The following is an 18,169-nucleotide window of genomic DNA, read 5'->3' on the forward strand; positions in this document are numbered from 1 at the left end:
TAAAATTATTACTATTTATGTTTAGTGATTTTTTTGGATAATTTTGATTTTTTATTTGAGAGTAAATGGTGAAAAGTAAAAGTTTAGGGTGAAAAGTAAAAGTTTAGGGGAATAAAAGTTTGAGGGAAAGTAAATAGGGAGAGTAAAATTTTGGATGGAAAATATTAAAAAAAAATTAGAGGGGGAGGGTTTGGGGTAGATGAGAGGTGGGATGGGAAGGGAATAAAATTTTTAGGGGAAAAGTGGGAGGGAGTAAAAATTTGGGGGGAAAATAAAAGGTTTTGAGGGTTTTTGGGAGTAAAATTTTGAGAAAAAATAAATGGGAGAGTAAAATTTTGATGGAAAATGAATTTTGAGTAGAATGAGAGGTTAGGAGGGGAGGGGAGTAAAAGTTTTGGGGGAAAGTGGAAATGAGTAAAAGTTTTGAGGGAAAAGTAAAAAGAATTGAGAGTTTGGGGTAAAAATGTAAAATGTTATAGTTTGATATTCGAATTATTCGAATTCGAAAACTCAACTTGATTCGAATTCGAAATTTGAAGAAAAAAATTTGAGTTGATTCGAATAACTCGAATAACTCAAAATTCGAATTTTTTTTAATTTTTTCAAGTCAAATTGAATTTTGTTCACCCCTAATCTTGAAACAAAAAAACTAAAAAATTTTGAAGTATTTGAGTGGCTAAAATATTGCCGAAGCCCATAAAGTGTAGGTTCGACTCTTCTTCTAGTCTGTTTTTACTTCCCTTTCTTTTCTCATGTAATGATGGTTTTAACCTTCTTGACACAAAACAATAATAATCATTTGGTAGTTGATTAGTTGAACTTAATTGATGGGATCAAATCCCACTGTAGGAGTTGGGCCTTTTTTTCCTATGATGAAAAAAAAATAAGTTTTATAATTAAATTGAGAAAATTTTCAAGTGATAAAAGTGATCGAATGGTTGAGAGAGATGAAAAAAAAAGTTTTGTTTTTGTGACATGGGTTTGAACTTTGGGTGTGTGTGATAAAAGTGACAGAATGGTTAAGGGAGATGAAAAGTTCTGGCTTTGTTATGTTGGTTTGAAACTTTGGGTGTGTGTCAGAATTTTTTCTCTATTGAGAATCATGAAAAGGTTTGAAGAGAGACTAAAAGGGAGTAGTGTAAATAAAGAGAACAAAGATTAGGAGTTTCAAAATCAAGAAGAAAAATCTAATTTGTCATGTTTAGGGATATAGATAATATGAAATCACAATTTCATCCAATCATTTTTCATATGTATCAATTATGTCATGTGTATTACACGTGAATATGTGTATTTAATGTTTGAAAGATGAACATGTTGCAAATCAATATTTTTTTCTCTTCAATCTTTATTATTTTGATTACAGAAAAAATGTATAAATAAAATAAATATTTAACTAAAAAACAATTAAACATAAAAAATTTAGAACTACATAAGATAGTAATAAGAACGTGCAACAAATTTAATAATTCATGATGAATACGGAAAATATTTACATTAAAGTAATAAACACATTAAACACATTTAATAAGAATGATTAAAAATTATTGTTGAAAAAGTTTTTCAACTAAACCAAACAAGTAATAATAAGATAAAAGAGTGTTTACTTCACATAATATAAACAATTTTAAAAAAATTTAAAAAAATTTGATAATAACAACCACACCCATAATATCTAGCAAAAAAACAACACAAAGTAAATAATAAAATATTATAGATTATACAAAGTAAATAATATATATTTAATACTAAGTGAAAATAAAATTTTACTGATTTGCTTGTCCATGTGCTCTTTTAGATCATAAAAGACAAACAAAATCATAAAATAAAATACTTTTGTGAAGGAGAGAAATTGCTTCTTTAACAATAGTATAAGAAGTCAACGACAATTCATATTTATTATGAACATTATTATTCTTAATTATGATAAGGAATTTTTTATTGGTATCAATTTTACCTCCTCATCAATTAAAATAATTTTTCATTTCTCTTCACTGCCATTGTTATTTGAATATAATTCGATATTGTCTATTTGAAGAATCATTACTTTAATGCTCTTTTTTTAGATAAATTTAATTTATTAATACTAACAACCTCTATTATTTTTACTGACAATCTTTTAATGCAATTTAATTGAATATGACTAATTACTAAATGCTATTTATAGAGCTAAACTTAAATTTTAATTGATATATAACTCTAATATATAATTTTATATTATGATTAAAATTCAATTGAAATAAAATTTATATTTAGATATAAATTACAACTTGAAATATTATAAATATATTATATTAATAATAAAAAATATGAATTACCTGTATCAATTACGTGAAAAGGATTAAGTTCGAATTTGAAATAATCAAAACCTCTAAGAACTTCAAATATAATCAAGTTTAGTTTGAAATAAAAAAAATATTTTTAATGTATATTATATTTACTCCGAACTTGAAATATAAATACATTATGTTATTAGGACACTGAATTTGAACTTGTCCTCCTTTATAAGAATTTGATATATTATTAATATAATTGTGTATATAGAAGACACAAACTCTCAACTTGATGTAAGAAAATTTACTATATAAAAAAACTCTGAACTCCATGTAAAATATATAATCTACTCATGCTTTTATCAACAACTTAAAATTTTATAAATACATTATATTATAATATTTAAAAATTATATTACAATTATATTTCGATGTCAACTTAATAATATGACAGAAAAAAATATTTTCATCCAAACTCGTTTCTCTCTATATATTGGAGATGAACCCACTTGGTCATCACTATAAAACTTTTTAAGATTTTCATTTTAATTTTTTAATTCATGTTTCATTTTTTTAAAAAAAATATTTTTTGAATTTTTAGGAAAAATAAATATAATTTTCATTAATAATTTTTAAAAAAAAAATTTTGATAGCTTTTTATAAATATTTTTATTTTGAAGAGTTTATTTTTCATAAATTTTAGATATAAATTTTATTTATGATTTTTAACTATTTTAATTAATTTATTTTTTTATATTTTTAATTACTTAGTGATTGGTATATATATATAAAGGCTACGTTAACAATGAAAGGATGAAAACCAATTTGCTCAAAATAAAAAAAATAAAAGTTAAATTGAATAAATATAATAATATTGAAGACTTAATTTATTTTCACTCTTTATATATAAAACATTAAGATAAGGGTATACATATTTTAGAGATCTCTCTGTTATAAGAATTTGATATATTAGTCTCTTTATTATTAAATGAATTAATTTACGGTACGTTTAGTTCACTGGAATGAAATATGGTTGTTATGAAATAAAACTGTAATGGACTAGAATTGTAATCAGTGATTCAATTATTTGGTTGAATGTAATGGAATAGAACTGTAATAGTATTATTGTGTTTGGTTGAATGGAACAGATTTGTAATATTATAAGGAAAAAAGCTAAAATGACCATAATACCCTTAGCAAAAATTTTAGGTAGATGATTCTTATTATTAAATTTTAATAAGATTATTATTAAATATAATTTAATAAAAATAATATATAATTTAATAACATTCTTACTATAATTATTTTTATATTAAAATATTTAAAATATTTTATTTATTATATTTTAAAATAATACACTATTATTTAAATCCACTGCTTCTCAAGTTATCTCCATTATAGTTGACACATAACAAACATATGGTTAGAGTAGTGCATTTGCATGATTTATTATGATATTTAAATTCAAATCACAACCACTTGCACTATACTAGAATAGGAGGTCAAGTTTATGACATAAAATATTGTTTCATTAAAAAAATTCAAATTTAACATTACATAGATGGCGGTTTATCAACAAGCGATATGAACAACCTTGAATTTTACTTTTCTTCCTCATTACTGTCTGAATCAAGGAGATAACAAGAAACGCAAAAAACAAATTCTATGTTACTTATTCTGATTCGAGTAAATAAAGGGCTTGGTTATAGAGAAATGTGAACGAAAAGGTTTAAAAGAAATCTATAAGGAAAATTTGTTATGTGCATCATCGAGTTTTGCCATTTAAGCGCGATATGTATCATTGTGTTTAGCTATCATTCGACTATTCAACTACGCCATGCGAAAGATACCTCAAATTCAACGTCCTCTTCCTCCCAATTAGAAGTCTGCAATAATTCATGATTTTGTTTGTTGGTTAGCTGATTAGATTTTCACGATGCTTAATCTCTACCATGTAATATATGTATTTATATAAACTGAATTTCCCACCTTGTTTCCCTAAGTTCCATGGAATCAAATTCATCAAAAAAAGAGGCAAGGTGCAAAAGCGGTTGCTTTAGAGAAAATATCTCGAACCTGAGTTGCCCTCTTCCTTTTGCATCCCTCAACAGCACGAAAATTTTCAATTTTATTCAGTTAAGCGAGTGACTAACGTGAGAAGTTGCAAATATAAGGGAGTTTAGTATGCAAGGGACAAATACCTATGGGGAGGCAGATCACTTTGAATCTAGAAACTGATTGTAGATTCCATACAGTCTCTGATTTTTGGCTTCTGAAATTGACGAACTTGCCTTGGAAGCAATAGAATTTAAAACAGTATTAGTTATGACCAACATTTTGCTAGGCTTATTGCTATTCGTGCTGTTCAAATGTTCATGAACCGCAGCGAGCTGTGCATCTGAGAGAAGAGCTTGGAGATCAGCTCCACTAAATCCTTTTTTCATATATGCTATGGCGTCCAAATCGACATCACTGGCCAATGGAAACTACATTATATGTGCAAAAACAAAGTATTACAAAGGAAAGTAACACTAAAACATTTGATCAAGGTAGTTTCTAGTTCGATATATATAGCAAATCACATTACGCTATACTATGTTGCTTGGACTATTCATTTTTGTTCTACACATATTTGGACATGAATATACAAGTTGTTCCTCCAAATATATGAAAATTTTTAAAATTTTGAGTAAATTAGTGACAGATGTACATCAAAATCCAACACTGACCACTTAATCCTGGTAACAAAGCTGATACATGTGGTTAAAATCATGTAATTCTAGGAAGCAAGACTTGAAGAAGAGTTTTATACCTTCGGTTTCTATGATGAAACAAAAAAATAATAAAAGAGAGAGTAGAAAATTGATGCATAAAAACAATATCACTAACCTTTCTTTGAAAGAAAGGTCAGAATATCCAACCTTTCACGCGGAGATGGAAAATCACAGAAAAGGAGGCGATCAAGCCTACCTGGTCTCAGCAATGCAACATCAAGCAGATCTGGTCTACTGCTTATGAGAAGAATTAAGTCAATTTTTATTAAAGCCATGCAACTCATAAGGAAAACCATGAAATAAGAAATTCATATATTTATGGAAAACCTTGAAATCAAGAAGCGTATTATCTTTTAAAAATTTTGTGCTACTTGAAAAGCTATCTTATTTGGGTATGCATCTCATTTCAAAATTGATCACGTGAAGATAATAACGAACCAAACTCAACATTGTGGGGATTAACGGAAGATTAAGGATAGATACTATCAAAATAATACAATAGGATTCCATGAGAACTAACCTTGTTGCAACAAACACAAATACACCAGTCAAAACTTCAAAACCATCTAATTAAGTTAGGAATTGTTTGAAAGCAAAATAACAATGAGAAAGACATAAAAAGTTAAGGCAAAATAATAAAATGCAGCAAGCAAAAAGATACTAACTTGGTTGACAACTCGATCAGTTACTCTAGTGTTGTCATGTAATCTTTTAGGGGTAATGGAATCAAATTAATCAAAAAAGTTAGAAAATCTCTTGAACCTGAAACGATATTGAGCATGAACCATGAGTTATATTTCCACAGTAGAAACACATTAATATATTTCCACAACATATGATGAGCTGAACTTAATAGTCAATAAGATATGCATGCCTCAGCATCCTAGTCCCTTGGGCGTTAGAATAAGTTAATAAATCTGCAAATTTACAAAGTTTACATTGACAGTAATATATTACGGCAGTCCTATACCCTTCAATTCAATACTTAAAATGCATGTAACACAAACTTGCTACTAAATTTCATTTTAGGCAAGGTAAATACGAATAATACATACACATTATGCATTTACAAGGCTCATTAGAAATTATTGTTTATATATATGTTATTTTCTACATACTGGGTTTGAATTATAATAAATATTACTGGTATATCAAGAAGCAAAAATCAATGGGAAACACATCCATAAAAGATGGTAAAAGAGAAAATACTTGATTAGACTCTCTTACAGTTTGCTTAGAAGCACCAATGTATTTGTTTAGTAGTTCAAGCCCTTTCACTGATATTTCCTGAAATAATAAAATTAATTAGTATAAACTTTTCCCCAAAATTTTAGGATAAGCAATGAGAAGTGTATGTAATCTCATTCCCTAAATAACATAGAATGCAACTTATTATATCCAATTTAAACTACATGCAGATTAAAAATGTCGTGAAAATTAGTAACAAGAGGGATAAAGATGTCGGTAATATATAGAAGTAACAAATCTACCCAAAAGGGAAAATGAACATTAATGCCTTTTTAAAAAAGAGATACAAGACAGAAGTACATACACACACAAGAAATAAAAATACCAGATCATACGCGTCATATCCATCACAAAAATACCAGTTCTATCATCTGTATTTAACCAGTTGGTTAATGAAAAATGTTCCAATACCAAAATCTATAATTTCTTACCCTATCCCCAAGCTGTAGTCTTTGCAACTAAAAAATTTCCATTTTTCTTCAAAATTCAAGCAAATTATGGAAAAATAATTACTGAACTAGATTTTTCAATATTCTTTTAGGTAATTCTTATAACAATGATAATTGAAAAAAAAATTGAAAGGAAAGAGGAAAAATGAAACCAATAATACAAACATAGTTGGAATTATAAAACAAGAAGGGGGAGAAAAAATGGGAACTTATAGAGGTTCTCACAAAGGAAATGAGGCAGCTTTGCGGAGGCGGAGAACGAGTCGGAGATGAATCTACGATTCTCAACGACAGAATCGAAGGAGGCACCACTTTTACAACAACGACGGAATTGGCGGTCAATGGGTGAAGAAATACAGGGTAAAATTGTCTGGGGAAAAATTTTGCTATTACATCAGTCGTTGAATGAGTTATTCTTAGCCCATTTCGTGGAATGATGATTTGATAAATCAGACGAATAAGAGAGGAATAGCCATTCGCTGAATGAAGAAAACGGCGAACCAAACTATAGCTTAACTGTACATCTAAGAATAAGGAGGGGATGGCTATTCCATTCGTTCTAACCAAACGTGGCCTTAATTTTTATGCTATAAAAATTTAAATAATACCAAATTGAAATAGAATTACCATTTACAATTTTATTGTTTAATAAAATTAATATTTTTAAGGTTTTTATAATTGCATAAATAAAATATTTTCATTAAAATTGAAACAATAATTGATAAAAATAAATTTCAAGACATACTAATTTATTCCCCCAAATACTTTAACCTCAAAATAACTAAATAATAGATTGTATACAAATTATTTCCTCACATTTTCAGCCAAATCTGGACCCTAACCCAAATTAAATCAAAGCATCAAACCCCACCGTTGAAGAAACACTTCTTTTTGGCCTCATCAAAATTCAAAACTTCAAAGACCAAAGACAAGAAAAATCTGTCAAAGCTTCCTTCTCCCCTCTCCCTTGATTCTTCCGTGTCTTTACTAAAACATTTAAAACCCCTAGAATTCTTCAAGAGGAAGAATAATTGTCCACTTTTGTCCTTTTGTTTTTGGGTTCCTTCATGGTCTGACCAGTCGTTTTAGTTTCTCTGATCGGGTTTGGTCCCCAATGTCGGACGATATGTTGCTACATTTCTCTTCGAATTCGTCAAACCAATCAGACCATTCTTTGCCCACCAAGATTGCAAAGCTCGAAGCTCGCTTGGTAGGCAAGGCCTCTTCTGCATCTGCTGCTCAGCAACCGCAACAACAACAGCAACAGCCGCCTTGGTCTTCTCTATCATCAGCTTCGAAATTTGTTTCCGCTGAGGACTTGCCTGAGGCTTCTAGTTCTAGTGATTCTGATGATGAGGTAACAAGCCCTTACGATGCTTTCAGCAATCACCATTGCTTCCTTTTGTTTTGCAAATGCGGAATGGTAAAAAATGACTGTAAGTTTTGGCTATTACTTCCTAGCAACACTTCATTTAGGTGGAACAATTGCGTTGCATTTTTTTATGTTGTTCTTTATTGATATGAGAAGTAGTGGTTCAACATGGCATTTTGGCATTAGCTTACTTTCATTGCGAATTTTTATATGCTAAAGGATTGGTGGATAGTTGAAATGGATAAAATGTTCAAGCCATTATTCCATTCGCAGTTGAAGCTGTTACCTGTGGCCAAAATTTTAAACCATTTGATCAAAAGAATAACCATAGCCATAATATAGTTGTCCGGTTTCACTATCTTTGCATACTATTTGAATAATATGATCTCTATTCCACTGTCTCAAGTGTTGTAGATTTCATTGATGTCTTCCAAGCTTTAAAACTGGATTAATTAAGTCTTTTTACATTTCTTGCGATGATAGAATGGAGGAGAGTTTTTAATACTGGCCAATACTCAAAAGCGGCAGAAGGTGCAAGGAGATGATAATTTGCTAGTTCTTAAACATGCTGAGGTAGGTATCTGATTCATGATCTAACCTTTTTGGAGGTTAGGAAATAATTGCTTTGCTCTTGAGCTCCTTAAGGTAATACAATGACTGTTTTGGTGAAGCAATTTGTTGGATAACTTCACTGTCTCTATGACTCTGAGCACTGTTAAGTTTTCCTTTTTTGCCTCTAGAAAAAAGGGTTGCGTAAATTTACCTTTGTATGAAAAATGAATCAGGCAATTTCTGAAGGGAGGCAAAAGATTGTGGAAGTTGTGGATGTCAAGGCAACTTCTGATGGGAATAGGAGAAAACAAGGCCGTGGAAGGGGCCATTCTGTTTCAAACAGGGGCCGTGGGTCTAGGGCTAATGATCAGACACGACAACAAACATCTACGTCAATAGTAACGGCGTCAAATAGTCAACTTGATAACTCATATCATAAGGTGCTTTCGCCAAAGGATATTGAGTTTTTTGTTGGCTTCTTAATTATAATTGAAAGTCAGAAATGACAAAAATGCTCTTTTTGATTTCTCTAGTGGCCTTTTGCACCCCCCCCCAAAAAAAAAAAGAAGAAAATGAAGAAGAGTGCTATTGTCCTTCCTTTGCTCAAGTGGCAGCAAAGATTGGGCTAAGCTTGGACCATTTAGATGTCAAAATTAAAGTTAAAAAATGTTAAAGATGAAATTTAGATCTCAAGGACATGACTCAAATTTTATTCTGTTTCAGTATTTAAGATTATTTTCCACGGGCCCTTTATATTCTCATCGTATGCCAATTAAGGGAAAGGAAAGTAAAAAAAATGAGTTTCTTTTTAATAGTAGAAAATATATATACCTTAAAATGGAGCTTAAACTTATGGGAAGCTGGTGCCCAAGTGTCTGTCATTTGTCCTTCCACATTTAACTGGTTTATTCAGAATGAAAACCTTTCTTAAATTTTGAAACAATAACGGTTAGCTTGGAAAAATAAAGAAAAAATTTATTCTCCTCCTTTATGGCATGCAGGGTTATTTTGCAAAATTACGTAACCAGATACCCGACTAACTTTATAAGTTGAATAATATAAATAACAGGCCTTTGGATATTTATATCATCCTGCAGGATAATAGGCTTAAAGAGCAGTTCCAGACTTATGACCGCACTTCACTAGAGGTATGTGTTTTGGTAAAGTTTATCTTCAATTTAACAATTTGATTATCTTCTTCACTTTTTGGCAATACATTTTACTTCTTTTTAGTCCAGAAAATGTGGAGTAGAAAGAACTATGGTTTGCTTTTGCAACTATTTTTTTTCCTTTCTAAAATATATTTTAGTGATTTTCCTTAGTGTGCAGCAGATTTTTAACTCACTTTCTAATCCTTTTGTTTGGTAACTTAACTTAGGAAGAGGTGACATCTCTACATTCTAAAGTTGCAGCACTGGAGGAGGACCTACAGAAATGTCGTCAAGAAGCTTCTGATTATCAGAATCATTGTCGGCTACTAGAAAAGGTTATCTAGTATTTCTTCTATATGAGGGTCCCCTCCCCCGATCTGCAGGGTATGGTTCTTTATGTATTTACTACTTACCTTTTAGTGCTTGTTGTCCTTTGGCAGGAATTGAAAGATATTAAAGATTATGACCAGAAAATGAAGCCAAAGGTGTTTATTATGCTTTATTGATTATTCTCAGTATGCTGCAAGTTCTAAGTTTTAACTTCATTCAATAAACAAATATATGGCCTTATGTACTCTCTGCATCTTAAATAAACATTCTTTTCTTGGTGTGTTTTTCCTTCCCTAGTGGGTGGATTAAAATGATTAAAATGTGAAATACCATATATTCTTTGTTCCTGTCATTAACTAAATCTGGGAAGGGATCCAGAAACTATTTTCTTTATGCTCAGAAGCAAATGGATTTCTGAAGTTCACCCATTGTAAAAAAAAAAAAAAATTTAACGTATCTTTGCTCGAATATTAGATTGTGCAAGGTTTTTACCTGTTTTCAATTTTTTCTCTTTGATTGGAATATTGCTGCTGCAAGTTCTTGAACTGCATTGTGAAATGAAGTTCTAGCAGCAGATGTCCTGGGTTAGAAACCTCTTTGATGCGTGGAATTTATTTTTTAGGGCAATGTCAGAAAAAAGTAATCACTTTCCTACCTATGATTCTGATGGGAGCTTGCGGTATTGGAATCTGAGGCACCTGGATTCTTATTAGCTATAATTAGGGGCTTGCTCTTTACTTCACTCTGATATATGAAGTTTGCTTAATATTCCTGAACACCTATGCCTCATCACAAGCCTGTTTCTGTAATACTCTTGTGAAGTATTAATTTATGCGCATAACTGAACTTCTAAAGTGTTGTTTGTTTCACAAGACAGAAAATCAAGCTATTAATATGTTCTCTAATACCTAACATGTAAAAGGACAATAACTAGAAAAGAGAAGTATTTGTTAAGTATGCTTGATATATATGGTATCAATTTTAATTCTGGGCCTCTTATTTGACTGTGATTCAGAGGCAAAAAATGATCTCTGGTCTGTTGATAGCTGTTTCAAAAGCCGAGCGACGGGAAGCTAGGATGAAAGTGCGGCAGGATTCCTTGAGACTTGGGAATGTCGGTGTAATCAGGTATACAAAGAGCTTTTCAGATTTGGTTAATGTGCTTGGAACAGATTCAACATACTTCAAATGGTGCTCAGTCCAAGTGGGAGAAAGTGAATTGAAGAAAAAATTTATGAAGAATGTTGATCACACTACTTTAAGTATCTAAATGTGTTTCATAAAAGCCAAAGCATGACAATGGTTGTATGCCACAAAATCCTTGAGATTTGGCAATGTGGGTGTAATTGAGTTTTTAAAAGAATTATCTTTGATAATGTGCTTGCTAAGGACTCTTCATGCTTGGTATAGTTTTTGGTCAAAGCAAGAGAAAAGCAAAACGAAAAAAATTGATGATATCTTTGATTGCATTATCGGATGCAAATGAATGGGAACCATGTCAAGTATGTTCGGTGTAGGAATGTAGATAGTGATGGACTCACAAAGTTGATACATGTTATTTAAGAATGTTACCATGCAACTTATTATGAATATCACATCCTATGGTGCTAAAATAATTCATGGATGGTTTGATTCCTCACAGGGAGTTTTACTAGTATGAACAGGCTGCTGCACATTATAAATCGAAGGCAGTCTTTACTATTAATAATAATAGGCCACCATGTTGTCCACGATTCTAAGGGATTGCAAAGCATGCGATCCTGACATTATACTTAAAAGTGGGAGCAAGAATGTGCATTAGTGAATTATACAAATGTAGCATCATAATTGTTTAATTCCCTCTACACACTGCTGAAGCTGAAGTTATATGGTTTAAGTATCCAAGTGCTTAATATTTTTCTGTCTTGTTGTATCATGGGCCTCATCGTGAACCACGATGTTAGTATTACTACTCATTATTGCTTTATTTATGAGTTGCCCTTGTGTTCTTTTGCCTTTAGAGCTGGAACACTAATATCTGAGACATGGGAGGATGGGCAAGCACTGAAAGATCTAAATGCTCATCTTGTATGTTCTTTCTCTCTCTCTCTCTATATATATATATGTGTTTATAATTAGCCTTGAAAGGAAAAGTTAATTGATATAATTATTTAGGCCTGAGGATTCTCTGTTTTTTAATATGCTGGCGTGATTTTTTTTTTTTTAATGTTTTGATTTCATTTTCTTTTCTTTAGAGACAATTGTTGGAAGCTAAGGAGGCTGTTGAGCGACAGAGGAAACAATTGAAGAAGCGACAATCTGGTAAGGCTTAATTTCTGCAATTACAGAGTTGAAGAATTCTTACCGTCTGTATTAATTGAAGTGCTGATACTATACGGAAATAGATATAGGCATCAGTTGATATGTTCCAAATGTTATGGGATTATAGACAGGAAAACTTAAGGAGGTTAGTTGACGTGTTTTCCAGTCACAAAACCAACTACTAGGCTGAAGCTGGTTTTTTCGTTGTATGTTGGCAGCATCCTGTGCCTCTTTTTTAGGACCATAAAGGCCTCTTTGTCGCCGGAGGATCCATGATCTTAGGCCTTTGGCTTTCGAACTGGATTTCATTTTCTAACCAAGCAATTAATGTGGCATCAACTTGCCTTTTGGTCCTTGTTCTTGTTGAACTGTAATTTTTTGTGTGACCTGTCTTAACAAAGTCAAGTAATTCTGCCATCAAGAGCTAAGGGAAGAAAAGAAAAGCAAAGAACGGAAGAAAAATAAAAAAGAGAAAATAAAATAAAATAAAATAATATAACATGACATATTCTTATTAAATAAAGATAATTTGAAAATTTGACATAAAATATATAAATGATATGTTTAAAATACTTAACTATTAATATACTTGATAAAACTGTATGGGTTCTAAAATAAAGAGCATAAAATCAACTGTTAATTTCATGATGGTAAACTATGAAATATAATTAATAAATAGAAATGTTTTTATTCGTCGCCCATGAGGCAAGAAACAAGCCTCAAGCTTATAGGCTTAAAAATTTTGAGTCACTCATAAAATATGAAGTTAGTATTGACAATAGATATAGTTATAAATTGCCTTTAAAAATAAGTTTGAATTACGTGCACATAAAATAGTTTCAATGTCATATAAATGATTAAATAGCTATTATAAAAGATAAGGAAAGGAAAATATGTTAAAGTTGTGCTCTTTGCAGTAAGCTGCTGTTTTACTAATTTCTCACGAGTCAGTGCCAAAGAAGGGGAATAAGCTTTTGGTGAGCTATAATATTACAAAACAGATGCCATGCACTATAAAGACTCTTTACTGCATGTTGAAGGCCGAAGGTTCAATATGTGTGAATGTGCTATTTCAAGATACCAAATTAAAGAAGCATGTGCTAACCTGTGGTCTAGTTTTAGCTATACCTTGCACAGGTGCGCATAAAAGAGATTTTGACCACACATTTGACTCATTTAACAGCCATTGGCTACAACTGACTTGTACTTTGGAGGTTTTACTTAGTTTATGTGCACCTGATATATTGCTGCATACACTCACAAATAAAAAGTCATTCATATGGAACATGAATGGGTGCACACACACATCCAACATGACTCAACAGACAAACAAATATGAAAGAGTTTATATCTGAAAGATCAACTTTCTCTTACTTTAAGACAAGGGTGATGCAACCGATGCGGAATCAGGTGTACAAGAAGAAGATATCCTCTTCCAGGATGAGATACACAAATCACGTCTAGCAAGTATTAAACGTGTAAGTTTAGCTTCACACATAATTGTTTCTTATTCTATTTGATATTATTAAAGGGCACAGTGGTTTTGTTGATTTTTTCCCTTGCACATTTATTATTGAGTTACGAATGTTATATAGGAGGAGGAAAGTATTCTCCGTGAAAGAGATCGCTATGAACTAGATAAGGGAAGGCTTATACGTGAAATGAAGCGCATTAGAGATGAGGATGGTTCCCGTTTTAACAATTTTCAAATACTAAATAATCGATATGCCCTTTTAAACCTTCTTGGCAAAGGAGGATTCAGTGAGGTTTATAAGGTCAGAACTTTAGTAAGCTTTTATCATTTGAGATTCAAATGTTTTTCTAAGCATGTTTGGCCAAGGCCTATTTGCTATGTCAAAAGTCTAGAATTCCTTTGCCAGAGTTGGCAATTGTGAAAATATATCATTTTGCAGTGATTTGAAGTAAGAAATTTCCGGCAGGCTTATGACTTGGTAGAGCATAGATATGTTGCATGTAAGCTGCATGGTCTGAATGCTCAGTGGAGTGAGGATAAGAAGCAAAGTTACATACGGCATGCAATTCGAGAGTACTACATTCACAAGACATTGGTTCACCGTCACATAGTTCGGCTTTGGGACATTTTTGAGATTGACCATAATACTTTCTGCACTGTCTTGGAGTACTGCAGCGGTAAACTCTCCCAACCACTTGGTTTGTTTGGCATTGTTTGGCAGTATTATATTTTTTAGTCAGTAGAGAATGGTGGTTTATAAATCTGCCTTGCAATGGTTACCTTTAATTTACTTTTGTCTTTTGTTTCTTTTATTTGTTTCAGGCAAAGATCTCGATGCTGTTTTGAAGGCAACACTGGTATTACCTGAGAAAGAAGCTAGGATTATCATAGTTCAAATATTTCAAGGCCTTGTATACTTGAATAAAAGAGCACAGAAGATTATCCATTATGACCTGAAGCCTGGGAATGTTCTCTTTGATGAGTTAGGTGTAGCAAAAGTGACTGATTTTGGTCTTAGCAAAATAGTAGAGGATGATGTTGGATCCCAGGGTATGGAACTTACATCCCAGGGAGCCGGAACATACTGGTGAGTAATACAGTTTGATGCTCTTCCTTGGAACCTTGAATTTGAAATGTCTAAGCCTTCTGCTTTCTCTCCTCATTTTTTCTGCAATTTCCTCATATCTTATAATAATTTTCTGGCCTTAAGAGGACTTGAGTAAAGAAAACTCTTAGGTTCTTTGTGCTGTATGTTATTGAATTTGATGATGTAGAAATGACTATATGACTTTGAAATATTCTCAGAAACAAGAGGGCTGATGTCATGAGAACAAATTTTGTAAATTTATTTATGAGGGTAAATTATTGGAAATAAAAATCTCCTTTTTTGTGGTTCTGATCCTTAGTGCTATTTGCATTTCATTTATGTTCAATGGCTGTCATAAAGGCTCTCTTTCCATAAAGGTGGAATCGTAGGAAGGCTTTTTTGTCCTTTTGCCCCCTTTTCTTTATTGCTTTTGAATTATTTGGTGAAATCTAACTTCCTATATTTGGACATAATCTCTTCTGCTTGATTTATGCTTGCTTTATATTGCACGGTCATCTTCTCTATTTCTTTTCACAAGCGACTGTGTGTTGATTTTTGTTTTCTAATTTCAGGTACTTGCCCCCAGAATGCTTTGAGCTCAGCAAGATACCTCTGATTTCATCGAAGGTCAGTGACTCTGCCTCCAATATTTTCCTTCTCTCTGTTTTTGTTGCCAAGTGAGGGTGAGGGCATGCATACTGAACATGATAAGTTGGCGGTTTCTTTTTTGGATAATTAATAAGTCAATGGTTTCATTACCATATGGAGTTTAATTTTTTGTGCCCTTACAAATCTTTATTCTAGTTTCCAAGTACGTGACCCTTTGCACCATGATTGCATATGATTTTGTACGAGTCTTCAGCTTCTTTTATGTTATATTCCTTTTCGGACAGGTGGATGTTTGGTCTGCTGGTGTACTATTTTACCAAATGCTTTTTGGTAGGCGCCCCTTTGGGCATGACCAAACTCAAGAACGAATATTGCGTGAGGACACAATTATCAAAGCACTCAAGGTTGAATTCCCTTCAAGACCCTCTGTCTCCAATGAGGCAAAGGTTAGTTCTGCCCATCTTAGGTAGTTGCTGCTGCATATTTTGTCTTGATCGATGAATCAACTTATGGACCTAAGCAACAAAAGCAGAATCACTTATTATTATTATTTTGAAATTACACATTATTATTTTCATATGACAGTTCGACTTTGACTCGATGCTCATTTGTTTATTGTAGAAATACCGCCTCTTAATGTTGATTTAATAGCTGCAAAGTTTAGTTATTCTCATTTCCCGTCTTAAGAAGCACAGAAGTTTTATTGATGCATGCACAGTAAGGGCATTTGCTATCTGTTTATATCTATATGCTGCAGATTTGCTGGGTTCGGTATTGTACTTCTGCAGTTTCTGACTTTGGCCATCATGAAATGCCACCATATGGGGAGAACTTTTGGTTGATTAATGATGACATAATCTTATTTTCAAATGTGCAGGATTTGATTCGCCGATGTTTAACATATAACCAAGCTGAAAGGCCGGATGTTTTGACAATAGCACAGGATCCATATCTTACATATTCAAAGAAGTAAAAAATGTAGCACAGTCGCAGCAAACGGGCCCAAAAATAGCAGGGGGAGATAGAGAATGTCTGAATTTCTTTTGAAACATCCACAAGGAATTTTGTATAGGTTGTAAAGGTTACCCTGCTTGTTTTGAGCTGGCAAAATTAGTGTTTTTGTTTGTCCTTTTTGGTTTAAGTTCAATTCAATCTCTGTTTTATGTATGTTGTGCATATGACCATTTCATTTCTCTTGCTAAAAGAATGTGTAAAAGATAACAGCATTTGCAAATCTTTCCTTCCTCTTAAGGTTTGGTTGGGAGACTTTTATACAAAAAAAAAGGTTCAATTAAACTTGTCTGGCAGTCTAGTTGGGTCATGGCTTGATTTTTTCTTGTCTACACTTTTTTTTTGTAACATCAAAAAATCGAGTTAGTAGAATCGGGTTAATAGTTGAGGGTTTGAGTTGGATACCGGAATTAGGATTGTAGCTAGTAATAATTAAATAAAATATTAAAATAATAACCGGAATTAAAAATTTAGGTGAGGAAATTAAAATTAGGTGCTTGGTAATTAATTAAATTAAAACGGATTTAAAAAATGAAGCTGTATTTGAAAATAATTAAAGAAATAAGCTTTAATTTTAAATAAAGACCTATTTGGAAAAGGGAAGGAACCAGAAGGGGCAAAAAGGGGTAATAGCTGAAATTTTTAAAAACCAGTTGCCTATTTAAACACCTAACTTCCCCTTCCCTCTCATTTGATCTCTCATTCAAAATTTTCCCCTTTTGTAAATCTGAGATTTTCTCTCGAAATCAACTTACCCTTAAAGATTTTTTAGCTTCCCAAACATCTAAACACCTTCCAATAGAAAAATCACAAAATTCTCATCAAATTCGTCATTGGTTGTTGTTTCTTTCATTTAAAATTTAATAGAGTATATTGAGATTTCTTAAGATCTAAGGTTTTTAAACTGAATCTTCATTAAAAAAAATGGTGAATCTTGAACTAATGAGTTAACCTGCTGTTTTTGATTGATTTCTAACTTATTCTGAACTAATTAGAAGGTATTTCAACTCAATTTAATGGATATTTTAAATTTTCATGAGAGCTTGAATTTTTTGAAAAGTAAAATTCGATTAATTAGATCAAATTGATGGTTTAAATCTATAATTATATGATAATTAGGATGTTGATAAACATATTTGAGGTTTAGAAATGAGGATTTGACAAGTAAACTTTTATTTTGGCAAAACTAGTTAGACTTTGGTATTGAGAAAAAGAGATTGTAGATATGTGATTTTGCTATGGTTTGAATGTGATTAAGGTTGTAATTAATGAGTGTCTAATGTGTTTATTATGTATGCGAAGCACCAGATAAATCAGGAGCTTCTACGAGCAAGGCAAAGGGCAAAGAGAAGCTTACCTAGCCTTCGACGTTCGACCGAAAGTAATTTGGTGAGTGATCGAAATTGCTACTTCTGGGCACAATTCAATGCATTATTAGGGGACTTAGGTTAGCCTAAACACCTATCCTAAATTTTGAGTGTAAGTATCTCTATTCTATCTATTATTGATATACAAATCATGCTTAAGTGATACGATAT

The 18,169-nt window shown here is 31.8% G+C and overlaps 1 protein-coding gene and 1 long non-coding RNA gene across 7 annotated transcripts; one reads left to right on the plus strand and one right to left on the minus strand.

Annotated features, from left to right (window-relative positions):
• Window positions 1-3,780: 3,780 nt before the first annotated feature.
• LOC107954236 (uncharacterized) lies at window positions 3,781-7,326 on the minus strand. 5 transcript variants are annotated; one of them, XR_001699465.2, is made up of 7 exons: window positions 6,970-7,325; window positions 6,275-6,334; window positions 5,568-5,809; window positions 5,163-5,281; window positions 4,475-4,759; window positions 4,263-4,376; window positions 3,781-4,159 (listed from the first exon to the last, which is right to left on the minus strand). It is a non-coding gene; the product is annotated as an uncharacterized lncRNA (long non-coding RNA). The 5 variants fall into 5 exon arrangements; XR_001699464.2 differs by having other exon boundaries at window positions 4,475-4,745; window positions 5,163-5,809; window positions 6,970-7,326; XR_005916191.1 differs by having other exon boundaries at window positions 4,263-4,365; window positions 4,475-4,745; window positions 5,163-5,809.
• A 236-nt stretch (window positions 7,327-7,562) lies between these two features.
• Window positions 7,563-16,787, plus strand: LOC107954235 (serine/threonine-protein kinase TOUSLED). Of its 2 annotated transcripts, XR_001699461.2 has the most exons (17): window positions 7,563-8,101; window positions 8,600-8,689; window positions 8,902-9,108; window positions 9,766-9,816; window positions 10,047-10,154; window positions 10,260-10,304; window positions 11,165-11,277; window positions 12,150-12,216; window positions 12,384-12,450; window positions 13,831-13,928; window positions 14,046-14,225; window positions 14,391-14,601; window positions 14,747-15,011; window positions 15,584-15,638; window positions 15,905-16,066; window positions 16,242-16,337; window positions 16,498-16,787. XR_001699461.2 is itself a non-coding variant. In XM_016889734.2 (16 exons), the coding sequence occupies exons 1-16, from the start codon at window positions 7,859-7,861 to the stop codon at window positions 16,591-16,593; spliced, it is 2,058 nt and encodes a 685-aa protein (XP_016745223.1). In that variant the 5' UTR covers window positions 7,565-7,858; the 3' UTR covers window positions 16,594-16,787. The 2 variants fall into 2 exon arrangements, 1 of the variants encoding a protein (XP_016745223.1); XM_016889734.2 differs by lacking the exon at window positions 16,242-16,337 and having other exon boundaries at window positions 7,565-8,101.
• Window positions 16,788-18,169: the final 1,382 nt, after the last annotated feature.

The sequence above is a fragment of the Gossypium hirsutum genome, chromosome D07 (genome assembly GCF_007990345.1).
Source record: "Gossypium hirsutum isolate 1008001.06 chromosome D07, Gossypium_hirsutum_v2.1, whole genome shotgun sequence".
NCBI classification, from domain to species: domain Eukaryota; kingdom Viridiplantae; phylum Streptophyta; class Magnoliopsida; order Malvales; family Malvaceae; genus Gossypium; species Gossypium hirsutum.

Coding starts and splice junctions, on each gene's coding strand:
- LOC107954235 (XM_016889734.2), top strand. CDS start 7,859: ATGTCGGACGATATGTTGCTACATTTCTCTTCGAATTCGTCAAACCAA. Junction 8,690..8,901: donor TAGTTCTTAAACATGCTGAG/GTAGGTATCTGA, acceptor AAAATGAATCAG/GCAATTTCTGAAGGGAGGCA. Junction 10,305..11,164: donor ACCAGAAAATGAAGCCAAAG/GTGTTTATTATG, acceptor ACTGTGATTCAG/AGGCAAAAAATGATCTCTGG.